At 43.5% G+C, this 24,673-nt stretch overlaps 1 protein-coding gene across 3 annotated transcripts in view; it reads right to left on the bottom strand.

The window, feature by feature from the left end:
* Positions 1 to 22,492, bottom strand: part of NUP210 (nucleoporin 210) — a 117,722-nt gene extending 95,230 nt beyond the window's left edge. For 2 of the 3 annotated variants that reach the window (XM_073352190.1, XM_073352193.1), the window contains exon 1: positions 21,990 to 22,492. In XM_073352190.1, the coding sequence (XP_073208291.1) occupies positions 21,990 to 22,165 (176 nt within the window). In that variant the 5' untranslated portion in view covers positions 22,166 to 22,492. Of the gene's footprint in view, positions 1 to 18,428; positions 18,763 to 21,989 lie in introns of those variants that run through there. The other variant, XM_073352191.1, reaches the window with a different exon arrangement.
* Positions 22,493 to 24,673: the final 2,181 nt, after the last annotated feature.

Genomic DNA, 24,673 nt, shown 5'->3' with positions numbered 1-24,673 from the left:
TCGAAGGCGACTTCATGGTGATGATGAAAGCACAGTTGATTGGTTATTGGGTTTTCTTCAAAAATAATAATCAAAACTATGGGTGAGATCCACAGCTGGTGGAAACAGCAAAGCTACACTGATTTATACCGGCTGAAGAACTGACCTTGTTTTTGGAATTATTTCCAAATAATGGCAATTTTTGGAAAAGTTTCACAAAGCAATGATCTATGGGAGATCACCTGAAACAGAAATGTTTTGATTTTCCATCAACTCTCTCTCCAAACCTGAGGCTTGGATTTGATATTAACAAATTAACCATATCAAGAAATTAGCCCCTTCCTTTGTGATTAATTCATGCCCATTATAAACACATTACCACCACACTGCATTTTGCAGTACTTGCAGTTTTCTTTCAGTTAGTTATCCAGCCAAGGAGAACACAGAACCACCTTTGTTATATTAATTAGAATAAATAATTCTTTGTCCCACTGCAACATTAAACAACAAAAATCACCATCTTAATATTGAATCCAGCCCTACAACATACTGAACACCATCAACTCCAAGCAGGATCAATGGAAGTTCAAGAGACTCTGCAAGTCTCACAGTTGGGTTCCTCAAATGAAACACGTAACAACAGATCAGTTTCAGGATCAATAAGGTTTGAATTAGAATACATTTTCAAAACTACACAACATGTATAACTGTAGAAATGGACATGTAACCATTGTACACAGTTGGCACTGAGTTGTACCTAGGTGAGGACCAGATTTCCACCATAGCAGGCACTGAACAAACACATGACCAAAAGGCTTTAAGCAGCTTACAATTTAAAGGTATGAGTAAAGTACTGGATCTGTAAAGTACACAAGTACTTGGTTTGCAATTATAGGAATTGCACATGAAAATGCAGATTTGTGGGGATTTATACGGTTTTGCATATCTGCTTGCCAAACCCTGCTGTTCTTAGGCAAAATGACCACCACTGAAGTCAATGTATTAATGAATATGACTCCAACAGATGTTTGGCCCAAGTAAGGACTAGGTTTAAAGAACGGGGCGCAACTGTCACTGATGTTTCTGAAACAAGTACCAGGATTTGGCCTACTCAAAACAAAACAAAAATCACACCAAACCACAACAAATGAACAGCTATCAGCAGTTATTTATGGGCAGTTTAAGAACTGATCAATTGTCTAAGTCTGAAAATAAACAGAAAACAATTAAGTTTATGTACTTAAAAGTGTGAGAGTCAAGTCCTGATAGAGAAAATATTATACATTAATTTTCACTAATAAGAATCCCATCTACACTTGCCCATAAATAGGGCGTAATAATTGTAGGTTGGATGATGAAGACAGTAACTGAAAAAATGTTGTTACAGTAGTGTCTTGCACTCTGTTATGCTCTTCCCTCCACAGAGCTAATTTTAGTCTTGTGATATAGACAAACAATTCACTATTTCACAAAGCAACACATACCTCCCCAATTTATTCCACATCCTAACTACTGCAGTGTTTTTAATTCCTGGGACAGCATGCCAGTAATTAGATGCTAAAAGAGCTACTAATGTTTCAACATTAGATTCTACCAATATGTACCTGGTAGGACTTCTTGAATTACATATTAAAACCGCTAATAGCGTCTAGCAGTAAAAACAATGCTTGCGTGGTGCTGGTGGGAAGAAGCAGAATAGCGAAGAGGGAGGGAAAAACAAAAGAAATATGTAATTTATGTCCCAACATTTGTTTTACTCCAACAGTTTGGGCCAAATTCTACTTTCAGGTGACTGCTCAGCACTCCCACTGACTTCAGTACCTTCTACCTCATTATGTTCAACTTTTTAAGTTTTAGGCTTTACACACCCAATCTTGTCCCTATTGCTGTCAGTAGCAAAACTCGCATCAGCGGGACAAGATTGGGCCCTAAATTTGTCCCTATACAAATACACTAACTCCTCTCTTAACATTGTAGTTATGTTCCTGAAAAATGCGACTTTAAGTGAAACGATGTTAAGCGAATCCAATTTCCCCACAAGAGTGAATGTAAATGGGGGGGGGGTTAGGTTCCAGGAGAAAAAAAAATTTGCCATACAGTACAGTACTATAGTTGAGAGGTGCCCCGGCCTTACCCCACACAGGCAGAGCCCACTGGCACTGGAGACAACAAGGCAGGCAAGGAGGCTGAAGGTGCCATAGGGTAGGAGAAGCATGTTGCGCAGCATGAGCAGCTGCGTCCCCTACTTTGCAAGCACCGGGGGGAGGGGGGCGGATGGCTCAACCCTCGGCCCGCCCACTCCACCCCTTCCCCCAAACTCCCACCTTTAACCCACCTCTTCTTCCCCCCACCCCTTTACTCCACACATAGCATCCTCACTCTTCCCTCCCCTGCCTCCTGCCCACGGCAATCAGCTGGCTTGCAGCATTCAGGAGGGCGGAGCGAGGACACAGCACGCAGGCTCCTCCTCCCTCCCCTGCCCCCTGAATGCTGCAAGCCAGGTGATTGCCACGGGCAGGAGGCAGGGGAGCAAGGTAGGAGGCGCGCTGCGTCCTCCCCCCTGCCCACGGCAATCAGCTGGCTTGTGGCATTCAGGGGGCAGGGGAGGGAGGGGGAAGAGCAAGGACTCGGCACGCAGCCTCCCCCCCTACCGGCAACAATCAGCTGGTTTGCGGTGTTCAAGAGGCAGGGGGAGCCTGCGTGCTAAGTCCTCGCACCTCCCCCCTCCCTCCTGAACACTGCAAGCCAGCTGATTGCCGCGGGCAGGAGGCAGGGGGAGGAGGGGGAAGGCGCTGATCCACGGGGTCTGCCGGCGGGCGGGAGGTGCTGTGGACAAAGCAAGCTTTGCTATAACGTTGTTTGGTTGCATTGCACAACTTTAAATGGAGCATGTTCTGTAACTGAGCAGGGATGCAAGATCGAAACAACATTAAGTGAGAGGATGTTAAGTGGGGAGTTACTGTACTGCAAAATTACAAGAATAATATTCAACTATCTGCCATGGTAGAGGAACAAAAGTAAGTGGGTATCATGGGTGATTATGTCTAACCATATTTAATGCTGTTAATAATCCATTTTAAAGTATTGACAAACGTATGTCCTTCCCCATAATTTTAGCATTATTTTGGTGAATACTCTTGCATCAATTTATAGATAAGTTCAGACTGCACAGTTTAAGTACCACAGAATAACTGCTCTTCAGAATGCATAATTAGCAAAAATAAGTCTCTCTGAAGATAAATAATTATCAGCTCATCTAATGTTTCAGGACTTGACTTAGAAACATTTACAGACATGTAGCCAGATGGAAACAGTAACATCAACTGGCATGTAAAGCCTTTCAACAGAGACTTGATTGAACAATATGTTTGGTGCTGTATTCACAGTGAATCTCAGGACCCAATTTACTGTTTATATACCAAACTGACTACACAGCATCCAAAATAACATAGAAGCAATTTTATCTGTATCAGCAAATTATGGTTCCAAACAGATTCCCAGGGAATCGTAAGATGTTCAAGCTGAACCACAGCCTTGCCCTCCTCACAATGGAACAGAATTTCCCTATTTGCATGAGTTTTTAAACCTACAGGGGACGTTTTATTTGTTTTTGTTTTCTTAAGTCTACTCGATCCTCTCTTAGACCAATTCTCATTGTACTAAGAAAAAGAGTAGCAAACAGATTTCCATCCTGTCCTATGTTTTAGAGGCAAATGCAATAGATGGACACAGTGAGAGTAGCCAAGGGTGAAGCTTTTGCTCAGAGTGGGGTTTTCAGTAGGGCTGTGAGTTGGCCCACCTCTGGACAGCAACAGGAGCAGAGTTAAGCCACCGGTGACTGCTTTTGAACATCAGACCTAGAATGCCAACTGAAATCAAATCTATCACATTGTTAAATCCAAAAGATCTTTATCATTCATTTTTTTCTTAGGCAAAACCGACAATGGGGTTTTAATCTTAGTAAGTCTCTCATGATTTGGCCTTCACTGAGTATTACAGTACACTGCTCTAGCTAAAATATGATTTAATTTTGTGGATTGTTCTGCCTTTAGCTTCACTAGGTAGAATATAAGAAAACAAGATGTACATTCCCCAAAGCATAATGGGTTTTGTTCCAGAATTTTAGCTGGGACTGTGTTTAGCAAAATTAACATTATGCATCTCCTAAATGCAGGCAATTATTTGACATATTGTTTCCTTTTAAGTTCACTGAAGTGATATTTTGGACCCTTCCTCCTCTTGTCTTGACCTAAAACTGAAAAAAGCTTCTGAATGAATAATTATGGTTTTGAGGTTTTTGTATGTAGCTGATACTAAACTGGGAGGAGTGGTAGATACGCTGGAGGGCAGGGATAGGATACAGAGGGACCTAGACAAATTGGAGGATTGAGCCAAAAGAAATCTGATGAGGTTCAATAAGGATAAGTGCAGGGTCCTGCACTTAGGACGGAAGAACCCAATGCACAGCTACAGACTAGGGACCGAATGGCTAGGCAGCAGTTCTGTGGAAAAGGACCTAGGGGTGACAGTGGACGAGAAGCTGGATATGAGTCAGCAGTGTGCCCTTGTTGCCAAGAAGGCCAATGGCATTTTGGGATGTATAAGTAGGGGCATAGCGAGCAGATCGAGGGACGTGATCGTCCCCCTCTATTCGACATTGGTGAGGCCTCATCTGGAGTACTGTGTCCAGTTTTGGGCCCCACACTACAAGAAGGATGTGGATAAATTGGAGAGAGTCCAGCGAAGGGCAACAAAAATGATTAGGGGTCTGGAACATATGACTTATGAGGAGAGGCTGAGGGAACTGGGATTGTTTAGTCTGCAGAAGAGAAGAATGAGGGGGGATTTGATAGCTGCTTTCAACTACCTGAGAGGTGGTTCCAGAGAGGATGGTTCTAGACTATTCTCAGTGGTAGAAGAGGACAGGAAAAGGAGTAATGGTCTCAAGTTGCAGTGGGGGAGGTTTAGGTTGGATATTAGGAAAAACTTTTTCACTAGGAGGGTGGTGAAACACTGGAATGCGTTACCTAGGGAGGTGGTAGAATCTCCTTCCTTAGAAGTTTTTAAGGTCAGGCTTGACAAAGCCCTGGCTGGGATGATTTAATTGGGGATTGGTCCTGCTTTGAGCAGAGGGTCGGACTAGATGACCTCCTGAGGTCCCTTCCAACCCTGATATTCTATGATTCTATGATTACATAAATGTATAATAATAAAGTGTATGGGACAGTTGTGCGTTAGAACAAGATCGCAGTTTTTCATTAAATCTATATTCAACGGAGGCAGAGTACAGGCATGTTAGGTTTGTTAAATACATGAATAGCCAAGTTCTCGCACAGCCAGACACCCAGAGATTCTTCACAAACATTTTTTCCCCTGCACTGCTGTAGTTAGCCTATCTTTGTCTAGATACTATTGAACCTTTCCTGGTGTTCAGAAAAGCTCTACAATAGCCATCACATTGCGGTTCTGAAAAAGTGGCATTTCTCTGCTGCAGCTGTTGTTCTCATAGATTTCCCAGGCAACCTTACAAATTCTAAAATAGAATAGCCCATTCCCAAGAGGTTATGGATAGCAACCTATTCATGGTAAAGGAAAATGGTTAATCCTCCACAAAGAAAGTTTTTGATCCAACCAAACTAGAAATATTGGCTGGACTTTTAAAAAAGGAAAAGATAACAAAAGTAACTGCCATGGACAGGTGGCCAAAAAGTATTTTATTATAACTGCTGAAACGTTTATGCAAAAAGCTAGAGAGAGTACAGACAGAAGGCTAACATGCTTGTAGCCTGCTAGTTAATTGTTGTTTTTTTTTAAATCACGAGATAATCCAAATATTAGAATGCAATCAAAACAGATTAAGGTTTGACTGTATAAATCATCAAAAGGAGAGTCAAGGTATGGCTGCATGCCTGGTGAGAACTCATGCCACTGTATCTTGGGAGCACGCAAGTCTAAGAATATTGCATGGCTGTTCAGCTTAGTGCGATGCCAGCCATTGCGGTGATTTCCTCTTTCCCCATTCTCCCCCCAAAAATTCACGGATTCAGAAGAAGGCTCCTTCACATTCAAACCTTCACTTCAAGTAAACAGGTTTCAGACTGGTAGCCGTGTTAGTCTATCAGTAGAAAGAACGAGGAGTACTTGTGGCACCTTAGAGACGAACAAATGTATTTGGGCATAAGCTTTCGTGGGCTAAAACTCACTTCATCGGATGCATGCAGTGGAAAATAAAGTAGGAAGATATATATACACAGACAACATGAAAAAATGGGTGTTGCCATACCAACTCTAACGAGACCAATTAATTAAGGTGGGCATACAGTTAGTATGGCAACATCTATTTTTTCATGTTCTCTGTGTATATATATACACCTTCCTACTGTATTTTCCACTGCATGCATCCGATGAAGTGGAGTTTAGCCCACAAAAGCTTATGCCCAAATAAATGTGTTAGTTTCCAAGGTGCCACAAGTACTCCTAGTTTTTTTCAAGTAAACTGGTTTGCCAAGAGGTGGGAAAAATTAACCCCTCCTTCCTCTCCAATCCAGAGGAGAATTTATAGCTTTCACCCTGTAAAGGTCCATGGGAACTGCAGGAAGCAGCGGCCAGCACATCCCTGCGGCCCGCCACTTCCTGCAGCTCCCATTGGCCGGGAACAGTGAACCGCGGCCACTGGGAGTTGCGGGGGACCGTGCCTGTGGACAGTCAATGTAAACAAAATGTCTCAAGACCTGTCTGCGGATTACCCTGATGGGCTGCGTGCCAAAGGTTGCCGACCCCTGCAATAAACTCTCCACAGTAAAGTGTGCAACCAACTACAGTAGAAAAAGTGCTCTCTTCATTCCCTATAATTTTGGCCTGGAAAATTAGTTTGCCCTGAAAATTGCCAGATTACTCAAAAAGCAAAGGTTTCTGCAAAGCTTGAAGAAAATATGTAAAACCATTTTTGGAACAGAGCACTGCCCTGAGGTGGCAGACCCGTATGTTATCTGCTAGACCACAGAGACTCTCATGCAAATTGCTTTAATCTTCTATACTCAGGAAGGTGAACTATAATATGGGGATAATGGTTTCTATCCATTTTTGTGAAGTGATTTGAGATGTAGGGATGTAAAAGAACCATGCAAGTATAAATTATCATCACCCATATTTTTCACTTGGGATAACAGATTCAGTTACTTTGCTGGAAAGCAGTTTAGTTCAGGGAGTTAGGGATGGACTGTGGAATTGGAACCAAGACACCCAGGTTCTTGTCTTGAGACCGGTTTCAGAGTAGCACCCGTGTTAGTCTGTATTCGCAAAAAGAAAAGGAGTACTTGTGGCACCTTAGACACGAACAAATTTATTTGAGCATAAGCTTTCGTGAGCTATAGCTCACTTCATCGGATGCATTCAGTGGAAAATACAGTGGGGAGATTTATATACATAGAGAACATGAAACAGTGGATGTTACCATACACACTGTAACAAGAGCGATCACTTAAGGTGAGCTATTACCAGCAGGACAGCGGGTGGCGGAGGGGGACCTTTTGTAGTGATAATCAAGGTGGGCCATTTCCAGCAGTTGACAAGAACATCTGAGGAACAGTGGGGGCTGGAGGGGGGGAATAAACATGGGCAAATAGTTTTACTTTGTGTAATGACCCATCCACTCCCCGTCTCTATTCAAGCCTAAGTTAATTGTATCCAGTTTGCAAATTAATTCCAATTCAGAAGTCTCTCATTGGAGTCTGTTTCTGAAGTTTTTTTGTTGAAGATTTGCAACTTTTAGGTCTGTAATCGAGTGACCAAAGAGACTGAAGTGTTCTCCGACTGGGTTTTGAATGTTATAATTCTTGACGTCTGATTTGTGTCCATTTATTCTTTTGCATAGAGACTGTCCAGTTTGAGCAATGTACATGGCAGAAGGGTATTGCTGGCACATGATGGCATATATCACATTGGTAGATGTGCAGTGAACGAGCCTCTGATAGTGTGGCTGATGTGATTAGGCCCTATTATGGTGTCCCCTGAATAGATTTGTGGACACAGTTGGCAACGGGCTTTGTTGCAAGGATAGGTTCCTGAGTTAGTGGTTCTGTTGTGTGGCGTGTGGTTGCTGGTGAGTATTTGCTTCAGGCTGGGGGGCTGTCTGTAAGGAAGGACTGGCCTGTCTCCCAAGATCTGTGAGAGTGATGGGTAGTCCTTCAGGATAAGCTGTAGATCCTTCAAAAACAGACTCCAGCGAGAGACTGCTGAATTGGAATTAATTTGCAAGCTGGATAAATTAATTTAGGCTTGAATAGAGAGTGGAAGTGGATGGGTCATTCCACAAAGTAAAACTATTTCCCCATGTTTATTCCCCCCCTCCACCCCCGCACTGTTCCTCAGACGTTCTTCTCAACTGCTGGAAATGGCCCACCTTGATTATCACTACAAAAGGCCCCCCCCCCCCGCCCCACCGGCTCTCCTGCTGGTAATAGCTCATCTTAAGTGATCACTCTCTTGTTACAGTGTGTATGGTAACACCCATTGTTTCATGTTCTCTATGTATATAAATCTCCCCACTGTATTTTCCACTGAATGCATCCCATGAAGTGAGCTGTAGCTCACGAAAGCTTATGCTCAAATAAATTTGTTAGTCTCTAAGGTGCCACAAGTACTCCTTTTCTTTTTGTCTTGGGACTGACACTTGATACACTATTATTTCTTACCCTTGTCATCAGTGATTGGAGAGAAGATAGGCTGCACTGTACATGCTAACATGGCAAAGTTAACCATGTAGTAAGCATGTTTATCTTGTCAGATGTGCACTGAACAGCACAAAGATCCACAGGAGGTATAATTAATTTGGCCAGCCCTGCTCATTCCTTTAATTTAATGCTCCAGTGACCCTTCCATTATTTAATTTACATTATTTTAAATATATCTTATGTTTACTCTACATTTCTTTTTCTGATCATGGACAAAAATTATAAAAGATTGTTACTTCTACAGCAGCAGAGATATGGAAGTGCTTCAAGAACGAAAAGACAGACCCTGACACAAAAAAGGGCATGAACCTGAAAGGTGCAGAGTGCCCTCAACATCTACTGAAGTCATTTAAGCGTTCTATTTAAAGAATAATAGTAATAATAATTCTCCTAGTGTTCTTTCCTAAGAGTATGAACAAGACTGGTCAATTTTACTGCAACTATTTGGAATCATGGTAAGGGGCAGACAGACTTCAAGTTTATCAAATGCCCACTTGCCAGTGGCAATGAAAGAGTGAACCCTAAGTAGAGTCCAGTGGCAGTACCGAGACAGAGCTCCAGCAACTGTGCTCTCATCACGATGTAGCCCCAACACCTTGTTGCCCATCTTTTGTATCAGTCATCAGCTAACAATTTTAGTCTATTTCTGCACAGGGGGTGTCTGGATAAGTTTTCAATCCTGTGTTATTATTTCAGCATTATTAAAACAATCTTCTTCTAAGGCTTTAGGACCCAATTTGACTCCCACTGAAGTCAACAGAAACTTTCCACCATCTCCAATAGGCATTGGATCAGACCCGTAGTCAGTAATATTTCTTAACACAGCAATACTTCATTATCAGCAGAGGTCCGTGTCGTGATGCTTTCCATTTCCACAAAAGAGATGCGGATATAAGTGTGTTCCAAGAATATAAGCATATTTATATGCCACATGTGAACTTAAATATAAATCCCACACGTTAATTTGCAATGTAAAGAGGTTTTGCAATTGTGTGATACAGAGTTCAGCCAGCGAGCATTGCTATTTTAAAATCACTGCTTCTGAATGCTTCCCTTCCCCCAGTATGATTAGAAAGTAACCATAAATTTGGAGCATTTTTTAAATTAAGTTTTGTCTTCATTTCTCTGTAGGTACAGTGTTTTGCAAAAAAAATACCAGTATTATATATGATGTTTATACTTAGAAACATCACAAATCTAGATTAAAACTTAATTTACAAAAATTATTCTTTCCTGCTAGAGTAACAGTAACACCTCAAGAAAGCAATGGACTCCTGAAATGTCAGAAGTACATTTAAAGCCACACTTGTAGTTTTGTCGTCTTTCATAATTTTCTCATGTGACTCATGATATTTTGTGCTTTTCTTGAAACCCCAGCTCTAGAAGTCATTTAATTACATGAGAATCTGAGCTTTCATGTTGAAAAAAAATGCATACCAATGGTAAGTTTCTACCATTTCTGGTTTCAGAGAAAAACTTGAAAAGATTTCAGAGTAGCAGCCGTGTTAGTCTGTATCCGCAAAAAGAAAAGGAGTACTTGTGGCACCTTAGAGACTAACAAATGTATTAGAACATAAGCTTTCGTGAGCTATAGCTCATTTCATCGGATGCATAGAATGGAACATATAGTAAGATATATATATCTATATATATACACACACACACACACAGATAAGTTGGAAGTTACCATACAAACTGTGAGAGGCTAATTAGTTAAGATGAGCTATTATCAGCAGGAGAAAAAAAATTTTGTAGTGATAATCAAGATGGCCCATTTAGACAGTTGACAAGAAGGTGTGAGGATACTTAGCTTAAAGAAATAGATTCAATATGTGTAATGACCCAGCCACTCCCAGTCTCTATTCAAACCCAAGTTAATGGTATCTAGTTTGCAGATTAATTCAAGCTCAGCAGTTTCTCCTTGGAGTCTGTTAGAGATCCACTTCCTGGACACTACGGTGCTAATAAGCGATGGTCACATAAACACCACCCTACACCAGAAACCTACTGACCACTATGCTTACCTACATGCCTCCAGATTTCATCCAGACCACACCACACGATCCATTGTCTACAGCCAAGCTCTATGACACAACCGCATTTGCGCCAACCCCTCAGACAGAGACAAACACCTACAAGGTCTCTATCAAGTGTTCTTACAACTACAATACCCTCCTGCTGAAGTCAAGAACCAGGCTGACAGAGCCAGAAGAATACCCAGAAGTTACCTACTACAGGACAGGCCCAACGAAGAAAATAACAGAACGCCACTAGCCATCACCTTCAGCCCCCAACTAAAACACCTCTCCAGCGCATCATCAAGGATCTACAACCTATCCTGAAGGATGACCCATCACTCTCACAGATCTTGGGAGACAGGCCAGTCCTTGCTTACAGACAGCCCCCCAACCTGAAGCAAATACTCATCAGCAACCACACACCACACAACAGAACCACTAACCCAGGAACCTATCCTTGCAACAAAGCCAGTTACCAACTGTGTCCACAAATCTATTCAGGGGACACCATCATAGGGCCTCATCACATCAGCCACACTATCAGAGGCTCGTTCACCTGCACATCTACCAATGTGATATATGCCATCATGCACTAGCAATGCCCCTCTGCCATGTACATTGGCCAAGCTGGACAGTCTCTACATAAAAGAATAAATGGACACAAATCAGATGTCAAGAATTATAACATTCAAAACCCAGTCGGAGAACACCCCAATCTCTTTGGTCACTCCATTACAGACCTAAAAGTGGGAATTCTTCAACAAAAAAACTTCACAGCCAGACTCCAAGGAGAGACTGCTGAATTGGAATTAATTTGCAAACTGGATAAATTAACTTAGGCTTGAATAAAGACTGGGAGTGGATGGGTCATTACGCAAAGTAAAACTATTTCCCCATGTTATTCTCCCCTCCCCCCCCCCCCCCACACTGTTCCTTCGATGTGCTTGTCAACTGCTGGAAATGGCCCACCTTGATTATCACTACAAAAGGTATACGATGAAGTGAGCTGTAGCTCACGAAAGCTTATGCTCAAATAAATTTGTTAGTCTCTAAGGTGCCACATGTCCTCCTTTTATTTTTGCGGATACAAACTAACACGGTTGCTACTCTGAATACTGTTACAGTGTGTATGGTAACACCCATTGTTTCATGTTCTCTGTGTATAAGCTTTCGTGAGCTACAGCTCACTTCATCGAACGCATTCAATGGAAAATACAGTGGGGAGATTTTATATACGCAGAGAACATGAAACAATGGGTGTTACTATACACACTGTAACCAGAGTGATCACTTAAGGTGAGGTATTACAGCGGGGGGGTGGGGGGGACACCTTTTGTAGTGATAATCAAGATGGGCCATTTCCAGCAGTTGACAAGAACGTCTGAGGAACAGTGGGGGGTGGAGGGGGAGAAATAAACATGGGGAAATAGTTTTACTTTGTGTAATGACCCATCCACTCCCAGTCTCTATTCAAGCCTAAGTTAACTCTATCCAGCACTCTCTCCTTGCAGTCTGTTTCTGATTTTTTTTGTTGAAGATTTGCAACTTTTAGATCTGTAATCGAGTGACCAAAGAGATTGAAGTGTTCTCCAACTGGAGTGGGCTTGGGGGGGGGGGGGGGGGAGAACACGACCTGGATTTGTGCTGGAAATGGCCCAACTTGATTATCATACACATTGTAAGGAGAGTGATCACTTTAGATAAGCTATTACCAGCAGGAGAGTGGGGTGGGGGGAGAGAAAACGTTTTGTAGTGGTAAACACCCATTTTTTCATGCTGTGTGTGTATAAAAAGATCTTCTATACTTTCCACAGTATGCATCTGATGAAGTGAGTTGTAGCTCACGAAAGCTTATGCTCAAATAAATTGGTTAGGGTCTAAGGTGCCACAAGTCCTCCTTTTCTTTTTGCAAATACAGACTAACACGGCTGCTACTCTTAAACCTTTTTGAATGTTATCATTCTTGACGTCTGATTTGTGTCCATTTACTCTTTTACATAGAGACTGTCTAGTTTGACCAATGTACATGGCAGAGGGGCACGGCTGGCACATGATGGCATATATCACATTGATAGATGTGCAGGTGAACGAGCCTCTGATAGTGTGGCTGATGTGATTAGGCCCTATGCCTCTCACAGTTTGTATGGTAACTTCCAACTTATCTCTCTCTCTCTCTGTGTGTGTATAAAAAAACACACATGTATCTTACTATATGTTCCATTCGATGCATCCAATGAAGTGAGCTGTAGCTCATGAAAGCTTATGCTCTAATACATCTGTTCGTCTCTAAGGTGCCACAAGTACTCCTGTTCCTTTTTCTTGAAAACATTAACCCCAAATGCTTAAAAGACAGATGACAAATAAAAAAAGCCAAATCGTGTATATTTGGGGTTTTAATGCTTGGGAATACTGTACTAGGAGCATTAATAAGGTGTTCTTCAAAAAAAGAGAGCCACTGATGGTGATAAGACAACATCGAAACACCAATTTACATAGGGTTGATATGAAAGACTATATTTAACTTTGAACAATTAACCAATAAATCTACTTAGATTTGCAATTTAGGATTCCTGCACTGAATGGTCAACATTTATACCCTCAATGGAGTGCGGTTCAAAGAGCAGATTTTAATCTAAATTTCTATCTTGAATTTTTCATACAGAAAGCATCACGTACAGCTATATAGCACAGTTAAACAACTAAATGCATCCGATGAAGTGAGCTGTAGCTCACGAAAGCTTATGCTCAAATAAATTTGTTAGTCTCTAAGGTGCCACAAGTACTCCTTTTCTTTTTGCAAATACAGACTAACACAGCTGCTACTCTGAAACCAGTTAAACAACTGTGTAGTGGGTGGATTCTGCATGTAACAGTGATGTCTTCTAAGAGAGCTGCTACAAGCTATCAAACCATGTGTCAGAGGTCAAAGTTTGGAATGTCTCATGTGACAGCAGTATCCTTTCAGGCTAAGATTAAAAATAATTTTGTACATATTGACCCTGTTCTGAAATTCTTTATAATTACGTGCAAAGGAGAATTGACTCAGTACAGTAAATGTGTGTATTAACATCTAGACAACTCGTTTTGCAATTGTGTTAATCACTTCTATGTATCAAAGTACCTCACATTAAATAATAGAAAAAGTAGGATAAATAATTAAACTACATTAATGTAGTCAAACTAGAAAATATAGCGTTAGGTCTACTCAGTTGTCCTACCAGGATCTTCAAAGATGTAAACGAAAGTAAAAGTTATAAAGTCTATACTTCACCCAAAGTAATCCCCCAGCTAGAACATGACATATAGGGGCAGAGGCCAACTGATCAGAAGTGTCAGAACTCCCACCATCCTCAGTTACTCAATATTCAATTTAATGTTAAATAGCCCTTAAATTATTACTGAAAACAAACATTTCTTTGAAATTCCTGACATACCTAAGACAATCTTTCATTTTGAAAACTAAGGCCCAAATCCTATCAACAATGATGTGTGTGTTTAATTTTGACTCAGTGGAACTTGTGCATGTAAATAAAGTTATGCATGTGCATAACTGTCAGCAGATCCAGGATCAAAGAGAGAACCATGAAAGGAGGAGCCTATTTCAGGGGTTCTCAAACATTTTCATAGCATGGACTAAAATATGTTTGAGAGATTTTCTCATGCACCATCTCCCCTCCCATTCACATTACATTGCTGGGGCAACCATAGCAATTGTTTATGTAGACAGATAACATAACCAACTATATAAAATATTTTGATAGTCTTTTAATCAAATTTAGCAGCCAGAAGTAAGGACAGTTAACATGTTACCAAACCACATTCCCAAACAGACAATTAGCATGGACCTCAGTTTGACAGCTACTGGTTTAGAGTTCATCCTAGAAAGGGTTCATTCCCTCCCTGGCCCCATTTTTTTAAAATCAGACTATGAACAGGTCTTCATTCGTACTACACTGTAAAACTTCTGCAGTTTATTAGTGTATCATTGGACCTTTTCCAATTTCTATCATCAAACAACATGTAAAATTACACAAGAAAAAAAACCATGCAGATGTTTACAACAGACTGAATGTTTACCAACAGATAAAAGGAGCAGGCTCCTCAGGAATTAAGAAAAAAAAATCTCCCTAAATCTGCAGCAAAATTCTTGACCGTGTCACAGGCCAATGGCAAGACATTGGAATGAGAGCTCAGAAAGAACACTACAGAGAGGAGAATAGAGAAGATGGGGAAGGAATGAATAAGAAAAGAAACAGGTAGATGCTTTAATCTAATGGTATTTATTCTACCACAGATGTGCCAGAAATTGAGACTTAAGTCAGTCCCCCCCACTCCCTGGACAGGAAGTGCTACAGAAGTAGGGCTTGCAATCATTATGAGCAGGGGAGGAAAGCAGAATGCATTATGTCCTCTCTCCCATGTCCCGTTTCCTAGACCAGTAATGAGCTCTGAAGGAATCAATATCCAGAACTCATCCGTCAGAAGTAAAGGCCTCCTCACCTCAGGAGATCTGAAGGAGTGCAAAGAGAAATCCCAGGGAACTTTACAAGCACAAGAAAAAAGTAACTAGACAAGACTTCTCACACTCCCTCACCATCACAGAAGAGACCCATTTCTCATAACCTAGTTAATCATCTAGATTGCATTCCTAGCCTATGCTAAGCTATGAAGACTCTCTCCTCAGGCCCTACGCTACCAGCACTCTCAGCTATCTCTGACACATCACTGACTTCCTGAGGAAACTACAATCCATCTGTGATCTTCCAGAAAACACCATCCTGGCCCCTATGGCTGCAGAAGCCCTCTACACCAACATTCCACACAAAGATGGAATACAAGCCGCCAGGAACTGTATCCCCGATAATGTCACGGCAAACCTGGTGGCTAAACTTTGTGACTTTGTCCTCACCCACAACTATTGCACATTTGGGGACAATGTATACCTTCAAGTCAGCAGCACTACAATGGGTACCTGCATGGCGCCACAGTATGCCAACATTTTTAGGCTGACTTAAAACAACACTTCCTCAGCTCTGATCCCCTAATGCCCTTACTCTGCTTGCGCTACGTTGACAACAGCTTCATCATCTGGACCCATGAACAAGAAGCCCTGGAGGAATTCCACCATGATTTCAACAATTTCCATCCCACCATCAACCACAGCCTGGACCAGTCCACACAAGAGATCCACTTCCTGGACACTATGGTGCTAATAAGCGATGGTCACATAAACGCCACCCTATACCGGAAACCTACTGACCGCTATACTTACCTACATGCCTCCCACTTTCATCCAGACCACACCACACAATCCATTGTCTATAGCCAAGCTCTACGATACAACCACATTTGCTCCAACCCCTCAGACAGAGACAAACACCTATAGGATCTCTATCAAACATTCTTACAACTACAGTACCCACCTGCTGAAGTGAAAAAAACAGATTGACAGAGTGTAGCAGGGTGAGCACCCGCTCCAGCCCTGAGGGAGTTGGAAAAACCCTGTAGAGGGCTAGGGCTGGGGCTGGGGAAGGAAGCAAAACCCCAGCTGATTGGGGGAAGTGGTGGCAGCTGGAGGCCATGCCCCAGTCAGGGCCCAGCTGGCTCTATAAAGTTTGAGCCAGAAGTTCCAGTAGAGACTCTCTCTAGCTTGGGGAGAGAGGGACCTGGCTACAAGGGCTGAGAAAGTACCTAGATTGGGAGCAGGGCTGGGGAAGGCCAAGGGAGCCGGGGAGCTCGGGCCTAGGAAAGCCCCAGGCTGCAGACCTGGGAAGGCCTATTAGGTACAGGGGTTGCAGGGGCAGCCACGGGTAGGCAGAGGCAGCAGGTCCAAACCCCTTTGCCTGTGATGAGGGCCTTATACTGCAGTCTTCCACAAGAAGCAGGAACTAGTTGGTGACTGGCAGTAGCCTAAGACTGAGGCAAGATGGAGATAGTGGGTGGGGGTTCACCTGGGAGGGAGAGACCCAGAACTGTGGGGGTACTGCCAGGGGGTAGCACCCAAAACAAGTGCACCGGGAGGGACACGGGGGCCAGGGGCGGTGAGACACCGGCCTGAAGGAGGCGCTCCAGAGGCTGGACACTAATTCCTCGAGATGACCAGCAGGCGGCGCTGCCGGGTGAGTCTGCACCCCATGACAGAGAGCCAGAAGAATACCCAGAAGACACCAACTACAGGACAGGCCCAACAAAGAAAGTAACAGAACGCCACTAGCCATCACCTTCAGCCCCCAACTAAAACCTCTCCAGCACATCAAAGATCTACAACCTATCCTGAAGGACAATCCCCCACTCTCTCAGATCTTGGGAGACAGGCCAGTCCTTGCTTACAGACAGCCCCCCAACCTGAAGCAAATACTCATCAGCAACCACACAACAAAAACACTAACCCAGGAACCTATCCTTGCAACAAAGCCCATTGCCAACTGTGTCCACATATCTATTCAGAGGACACCATCATAGGGCCTAATCACATCAGCCACACTATCAGAGGCTCGTTCACCTGCACATCTACCAATGTGATTATGCCAACATGTGCCAGCAATGCCCCTCTGCCATGTACACTGGCCAAACTGGATAGTCTCTAGGCAAAATAAATGGATACAAATCAGACGTCAAGAATTATAACATCCAAAAACCAGTCGGAGAACACTTCAACCTCCCATGACACTCAATTACAGACCTAAAAGTCGCAATTATTCAACAAAAAATCTTCAAAAACAGACTCCAACGAGAAACAGCAGAACTGGAATTAATCTGCAAACTAGACACCATTAAATTAGGCTTGAATAAAGACTGGGAGTGGATGAGTCATTACACTAACTAAAAACTATTTCCCCACGCTAATTTTCCCCCTACTATTAATCACACCTTCTTGTCAACTGTTTGAAATGGGCCATCCTGATTATCACTACAAATGTTGTTTTTTTTCCCTCCTGGTGATAATATCCCACCTTAACCAACTAGTCTCGTTAAGAGTTGGTATGGCAACCCCCATTTTTTCATTCTCTCTCTTTCTCTAGAGAAAGAGAGAATCTTCCTATTGTATTTTCCACTGCATGCATCTGATGAAGTGGGCTTTAGCCCATGAAAGCTTATGCTCAAATAAATTTGTTAATCTCTAAGGTGCCACAAGTACTCCTCATTCTCTCTGTTGATAGACTAACACAGCTACCACTCTCTAGCCTATGCAAGTTTCTTCTCTTCTAGAAAGAGGAGAAATTCAAATGCCACTCTTATCTGCTTGCTGTATCTTCGCAGAGTAGAAATGATGAAAATGATAGCAATGCCCTAAATATTTATACTGTTACCTCTGATATGTGGTAGCACTGCTCCACGTTACACAGTCTCAATCCTCTCTTCAGACATATGTGCCTGTATCTTGTAATTCTGATACTTTGTTTTTTTTGCATATGCAACTCCAACCAGCATATTTATGGAAAGGTTTGGGTGGAAGCAAAGGGGGAGTTAAACATAAGAACTGCCAGACTGGATCAGACCCCAGGTCCATCCAGTCCAGTTTTCTGTCTCTGACAATGGGCAGAACCACTTGTTTCAGAGGAGAACCTAGTAATAAGCAGATGTGCAACAGTCTGCCCTCATATTAGGTCTCCTTCTAACGCATTCTAGTTAAAGACTGGCTTTTTGGCAGGTGGTTGTGAGACGGGAAAGAAAGATTAATCAATGCAATTTACTTAACATTTTCAGTTTTGCTAAATCATCTTCATCACTTATATTCAGCCCCTCACAGAGAGCTGCTACTTCCTCCAAAAGGTTTTATGGATATACACAGACTGTCACCCACATCCTGCCTGTTGCTCTGCAAGAGAGAAGTTAAGATAGATTTATATCACAAAAACTGAAAAAGAGGGCACACCGTAGTAAGTCTAAATTGATGCCAGATCTTGGGCCTTTCTCCTTCAAATAATAATAAAACCTAGCTCTAATACAGTGCTTTTCATTAGATGCTCTCAAAGTGCCTTACAAAATGAGGTCAGCATCATTAACTCCCATTTCCAGCGGGGGAAACTGAGGCACAGAGCAGTGACATGACTTGCCCAGGGTCATCCAGAATGCCAGTGGCAGAGCTGGGAACAGAACCCAGGTTTTGCTGAGTCCAAGCCAGTGTCCTATACACTAGGCCATATTGCCTAAGGGTGCAATTCCACTGTGATCAATATCTGATTCACACATCTCTTAGTTAATGTTAACTACCACTGCAAGCTTTTAATCATGCAGAATAGAGAAACTGACATTCTGAATGGATGTCTGGTACAAAGAAAGTTTGTCATTATTTTTTCCCATGAACTAATCGATACGAGAGAGAGAGAATGTTCACTACTATTTTTCACACATTTACTAGGAATAATGAAGATATATTGCCTAGACAAACCGAGTACCACTGTGACGCATCTGTGACAGGGATGTAAATATCGTTTTAAAAGTTAACCGTTTAAACTATTAAAATTATATCGTTTAACTGGTTAACTGATTAAAGGGAGAGGGGCAGGGACTAGGGCAGCGGGTTGGGCTGGCCCAGGGCTGCTCCGGCTGGCGCGGCTAGGGGTTAACGGTTAGGGTGGGTTAACAGTAAAACTAATGCTTACCGGTTAACCATAAAACTAGTGCTTACCGGTTAACCGTTGAATATTTTACATCCCTAATTTGTGACTTTTTTTTCTTTTAATGAGCCAAACTGACTGGTAAAATGATTCTGTATAGTCTCCAGCCACCTTTAAAAAAATATGATAAGAAATATCTGTAGAATAAATTTGCAATCACTAAACAGCTCCATAGCAAACTATTGTTTTCATTTAAAAACTGTTGTACTTTATAACTTGCTTCCTCTTTTCTTTCTACACATGCAGTTTAGGATTAAAATAAACTTTTGATGCAACTCTGATTACTGTTCTTCCTGGGTGGGGGAGGAGTGGGACTCAAACTTGTAAGTAGCCATATTAAAGGTTTTTGATCAGCCTCTCAAATATTTAATGTCAAGGCAAATATACAAGTACATAAAAGTCTCAATGATAGCTTAAGTTCATTGATACAAAGGAAAAATATATTCTACTGGGACGAGTTTTAATGGTTTTCAACCACAAATTTAACAACTAAAATCTGCTACAAACATGTAAGTAGTGCAAGTGCAGATGTAATCAAGAAGACTTGGAATATCAACATTTCTTTAGCTGGACACCTCACATTCACTGCTACTGCAAATCAGAGATGTGTTACTTAAACGTTGTTTAGCATGAAGATATTAGCACCATCATGAAACACTTATGGCTCTGAATCTGCAAGCACTTGCATGTACAGTATGTGTTCCTTTACTCAGCAAGCAGTCCCACTGAGTTAAACATGTCCAACCTATCATCTAACCTCTGTGTTGCTTCACGTGAACAAGCAGGCTTCCCAACATAGAAATGTCTATTCCACACCCATGCAGTGTTTGATTATATCCTGTACCTTACTCTGACATCTTGACCAGAGGCCAGTACAATTATTCACACTGGGGCATCTTTTACCTTTTACAACAACCTGACAGAGTGTTCCTCTTTGATCCAGTCTCTCCTGAGGCTACATGCTTAGCATATTGTCTAAATCAGCCATGACAGTGAGGTATTGCCTAATTTTTACATTTTTGGATGGAGGGATTGAGAAAGGGGTTAGCTGTTACATCTCATGCTTTGTTTCTGGCATAATCCCCAATGAAGAAACACTAGGGGTGAATCTGACTAAGTATTTGGACAGACATCTAAGCATTTAGCTCCTCCTTTACTACCATGCCCACATATAGGTTGGTGACATGTTCAAAGCCACTTCACATGCAGAGTGAGAGTATATATTTCTCTGTACCTAAAAATTCCTCATCCAGCCCAATATGCAAATACTTTCCTGGCTTTTTTTCTTGCCCAGGATTCAGCATCTAGATCCACAAAGCTATTTAAACTCCTAACTTCCTCTGTGGATCTGGTGCTAGGCGGGTGTGGAATTTTTCATGCAGAGGGTAGAAAATAATGAGATTTGTTTTTCAAACTATGTAGGATCAGGCCTTTATGGATTTTCCCTCTCATATTTCTTTACACTGCAAAAGCAGGTGAGCGTCCAGTGTTCGCAGGATGAGAGAATGGCTGGTGTTCCCACAATACCTAGCGTATGTGCTATCCTTGGATGAGCTAGCCAATGCATATATTGGATTCCCACTATTATGTGATAAAGTGCCAAGTTAAAATATGAATATCATAGAATATCAGGGTTGGAAGGGATCTCAGGAGGTCATCTAGTCCAACCCCCTGCTCAAAGCAGGGCCAATCCCCAGTTTTTGCCCCAGATCCCTAAATGGCCCCCTCAAGGATTGAACTCACAACCCTGGGTTTCGCAGGCCAATGCTCAACCCACTGAGCTATCCCTCCCCCCAATATAATTAATACATGCTTTTTTAAAAAAAAAAATAGGTATCCTTCACAGCAAAGGCTGCTGAACACCTTCAAATCACCAGAAAAAGTCACTACAGGTTGCTTTGCCAGCATACCTGAGGTTCCTTTTCCATATGAAAATGTCAATGGGTCCATCAAAGGGTGCATACAAGCAAGCCCCTTTCTCAGTTCTTCCCCCATCCTGCATTGCACCCACTTATTTTTTATTGCACCCCGTGCCCCTCACGCCCATTTACTACACTGTAAGAGAGAGAGGCCTTGCCTGCAACAGACTCTCTCAGCCCTTCTCCCACCTATACGGGGCACCTAAGCAGCGCGGTCTGGGCCCTGTGCAAACACGCGTGGCACAGAGCTGCAGAGCTGGTGTGTGCGGCTCTCGGGGCCCAGCAGTGCAAGGAGCTGATATTTCACACCACGCTCAGCCCCAGGCCAGCCTTCCCAGGGACCCGCCCGCTCCTATCAGCCCCAGCAGCACGCAGGGCTCAGATCTCACCCGCCCTGGGCGTGCTGCAGCGCCAGGTGCACGGACGCCCTCGGGCCCAGGCTCCCAGCCGCTGCCTTGCAGGCTCGGCTGCTCTCAGGGGCGTGAAAGGCTGCAGAGCTCGGCCGCACCCCCTGGGGAGAGCGCGCGGGAGCGGACGCCTCCCCCGGGGGTGCCCGGCCAGAGCCAGGCGGGCGGCTGCAGACAAAGGGACGAGGCCGCGAGCTGCCAGGGCGCCCAGCCCCACGTGCTGCTCCGGGCTGGCTCTTGAGGGGCCGCCCGCGCCACAGGCAGCCCCCGAGCAGAGGAGCGCCCGGGCGGGCTGCCCCCAGCGCTCACTCACCAGCGGTAGCAGCCCTCGCTGGCTTCCAGGGTGAAGTTGATCCTGGTGCTCCGGGCGAAGGGCAGCAGCACTTTGGGGATGTTCAGCTTGGAGGCCACGGAGAAGGGCGGCGGCGGCAGCAGCAGCAGGAGAAGCAGCAGCAGCGCCCGGGGCGAAGGGGCAGCGAGCTGGGCCATTCTCCCTGCCCGCGCCCGGGGGACTGGGGAGGGCTGCAGGTAGGGAGGGGGGGTCAGGCGGGATGCGGGGCCCGCAGCCGGGGAAAGGTCTCCGGCTACAAAGTGGCCTAGCCGTGGCCACAACGCTTGTTGTCAGGCGGCGCGTGTGTGGGGCAAGGGCAGGGGATGAGCCCAGCTGCACCGGGACCAAGAGGCACCGGGGTGGCCGCGGCGCCCGCTGGAGGCTCCGAACCTTTCGCCAGAATCACAATCACCCGCCTTGTGCTGCTATTCGAGGGACGTCAGCGGCCGGGGAAGGGGAAACCGGGCCCGAGGCGGTGGGGCGGGGCCGTGTGCCTCGGGGGCGGGCGCTCAGCCGCAGGCGGGGAGAGCAGCCGCAAGTGCTGCTGCAAAAAGCGAATGTCACATGGCAGCTCCTGGCCACCAGCGAGTCTCTGTAACCCCCGGCAGCAGCAGGCAGTTTTTGTTTCACTTTCAGGTGGTCCTGGAGCGTAGGCGCTTGGGTCTCTCCAGCCTTGAAGGCTGGCTGTGGCAACCCATCCCAGTAAGGGATGAAAGGAAATCTAAGGGCAGCCTAAATTAGGAGTCGGACAGGTGTCCCTGGGTTTTTGCATAATAATTGTGGTGTGTGGCGCTGTGCCACTTTAGTGGGGGAAGCTCAGGAACAGAGCATCTGGTTTTTTTTTACAAAGGCGGTGAGCACCTGCAGCTCTGGTTGACTTCACTTGGAGTTCTAAGTGCCCAGAAGTCTTCGAAATCAGGCCCAAAGTGACTTGCTCAGGGTCACCAAACGGATGGGAGCAGAGCCCAGGTTTCCTGGTGTAGTTTGGTCCATGCTACCTTCCCTCTTAATAATAATTTCATTTGTAGATCTCAAAGCATTTTACAAACGTTGATTAAGCCTCCAAACTCACCCATCCTTGTGTCCTCTGCGGCAGAATAATCTCGTAAAGCTATTTACTGTGAACACAACGCACACAGTCATTCATATCCCATTTTGCCACACTGCACATGGGGATTTTTTTCACATTTAGCCATATCTATCACACTGTTAGTCTACACATCTATGTCGATTCATGTTTATATTTAGTAGAATTAGTCCTTTGGCACTCATTATGGCCTTTAGGAAACACCTTGCACTGAGTCAGTGGGAAAAGAGGAATTATCACTACCCAAATATGGGCCATTAGATATCTCAATTTAGAGAAGCAATTTTTCTGCAAAAGACATTCCAGAAGGGAAGACTAAGGTAGGAATGTGATATATCACAATTTTACTGGTGGGGAAATTGAAGCAGAGAGAAATTTAAATTATTTACTAATGTCCTAGTGAGTCAGCAGCAGAACATTAAGGAACCCAGAAGTCCTGCTTTCCCTACCTTGTTCCGACTGCCCAAACATTAAATAATATAGGGTTATTTTTCCATGTTTCTATAATTTAACAAACAAAAGTTATATTTTGTGACAGTTAAGGTTGTGTCAGGACACACCACATCCAAAAACCTTAAAAGCATGTAAATAAAGCAGTGATTCTCAAACTTTTTTTTACTGGTGACCCCTTTCACATAGCAAACCTCTGAGTGTGACCCCCCCCCCCCATCAATTGAAATGCTTTTTAATATATTTAAAACCATTATAAATGCTGGAGGCAAGGCAGAGTTTGGAGTGGAGGCTGACAATTCGTGACCCCCCCCCATGTAAGAACCTTCCGATCCCTGGATGGGTCCTGACCTCCAGTTGGAGAACCCCTGAAATAAAGGAAAAGATGTGCATTCCTCTCAGACTTCATGTTGCATACACCACTACACCACTGGCTCCATGAGGCTTTTGGTTTTATTGCCAACAGATACACAAGAGCAAATATGTAGCCCAGCTTCATCCAACATTTTACTCTAGTGCAAAACCTTAATGGTATCTTCAGCTGTGTTAAGGCAAAATAACTTGCCAGTTGTGTGTGTATCTCTGAATCAGCACATGAGGAACAACAATGTAGCAGGTAATGACTGCCCATTCTGGAAGATGATGATTGCAAGATCTGTTTCCCATAACATGTTTAAGATATTTAGGTCAAACTGTTGGCTCAGAAAACTTGCTGACATATTTGAAGCTCTATCTGAAGCCCAGGCTGTGCTAGTGAGGATATTGCCGTTCAGTAGTATGTGTGGAGAGTACATTTTTTTCCAGAACTATTGAATAGTATCCTTTTATGTTAAAATATGTCCATAGCTGTATCAAAGGTAGCTGCAGTTCCTACTACAGACTGGCAAAGGTTTAATCTCATCATTGGCCACATTTATGCCTGGTGTAACTCCACTGATTTCAGTGTAATTACACCAAGGGAGAATTTGTCATAAAAAGGGGGCTTGCCAATCTGGAGAAGAGGATTCAGCCAGAGTGAGGCTTGTTGAGACCAAAATAGAGTGGAATTCATCATGCCAGCAGCCTGCTTCCAAAGATTATGGGTGCTCTGCATGAAGCTAGTTGATAATGACATTCATTGCATATTCAG

The sequence above is a fragment of the Lepidochelys kempii genome, chromosome 7 (genome assembly GCF_965140265.1).
Source record: "Lepidochelys kempii isolate rLepKem1 chromosome 7, rLepKem1.hap2, whole genome shotgun sequence".
NCBI lineage: Eukaryota > Metazoa > Chordata > Testudines > Cheloniidae > Lepidochelys > Lepidochelys kempii.
The sequence above is the reverse complement of the archived record's forward strand: the minus strand, read 5'-3'. Positions and strand labels throughout refer to the sequence as shown.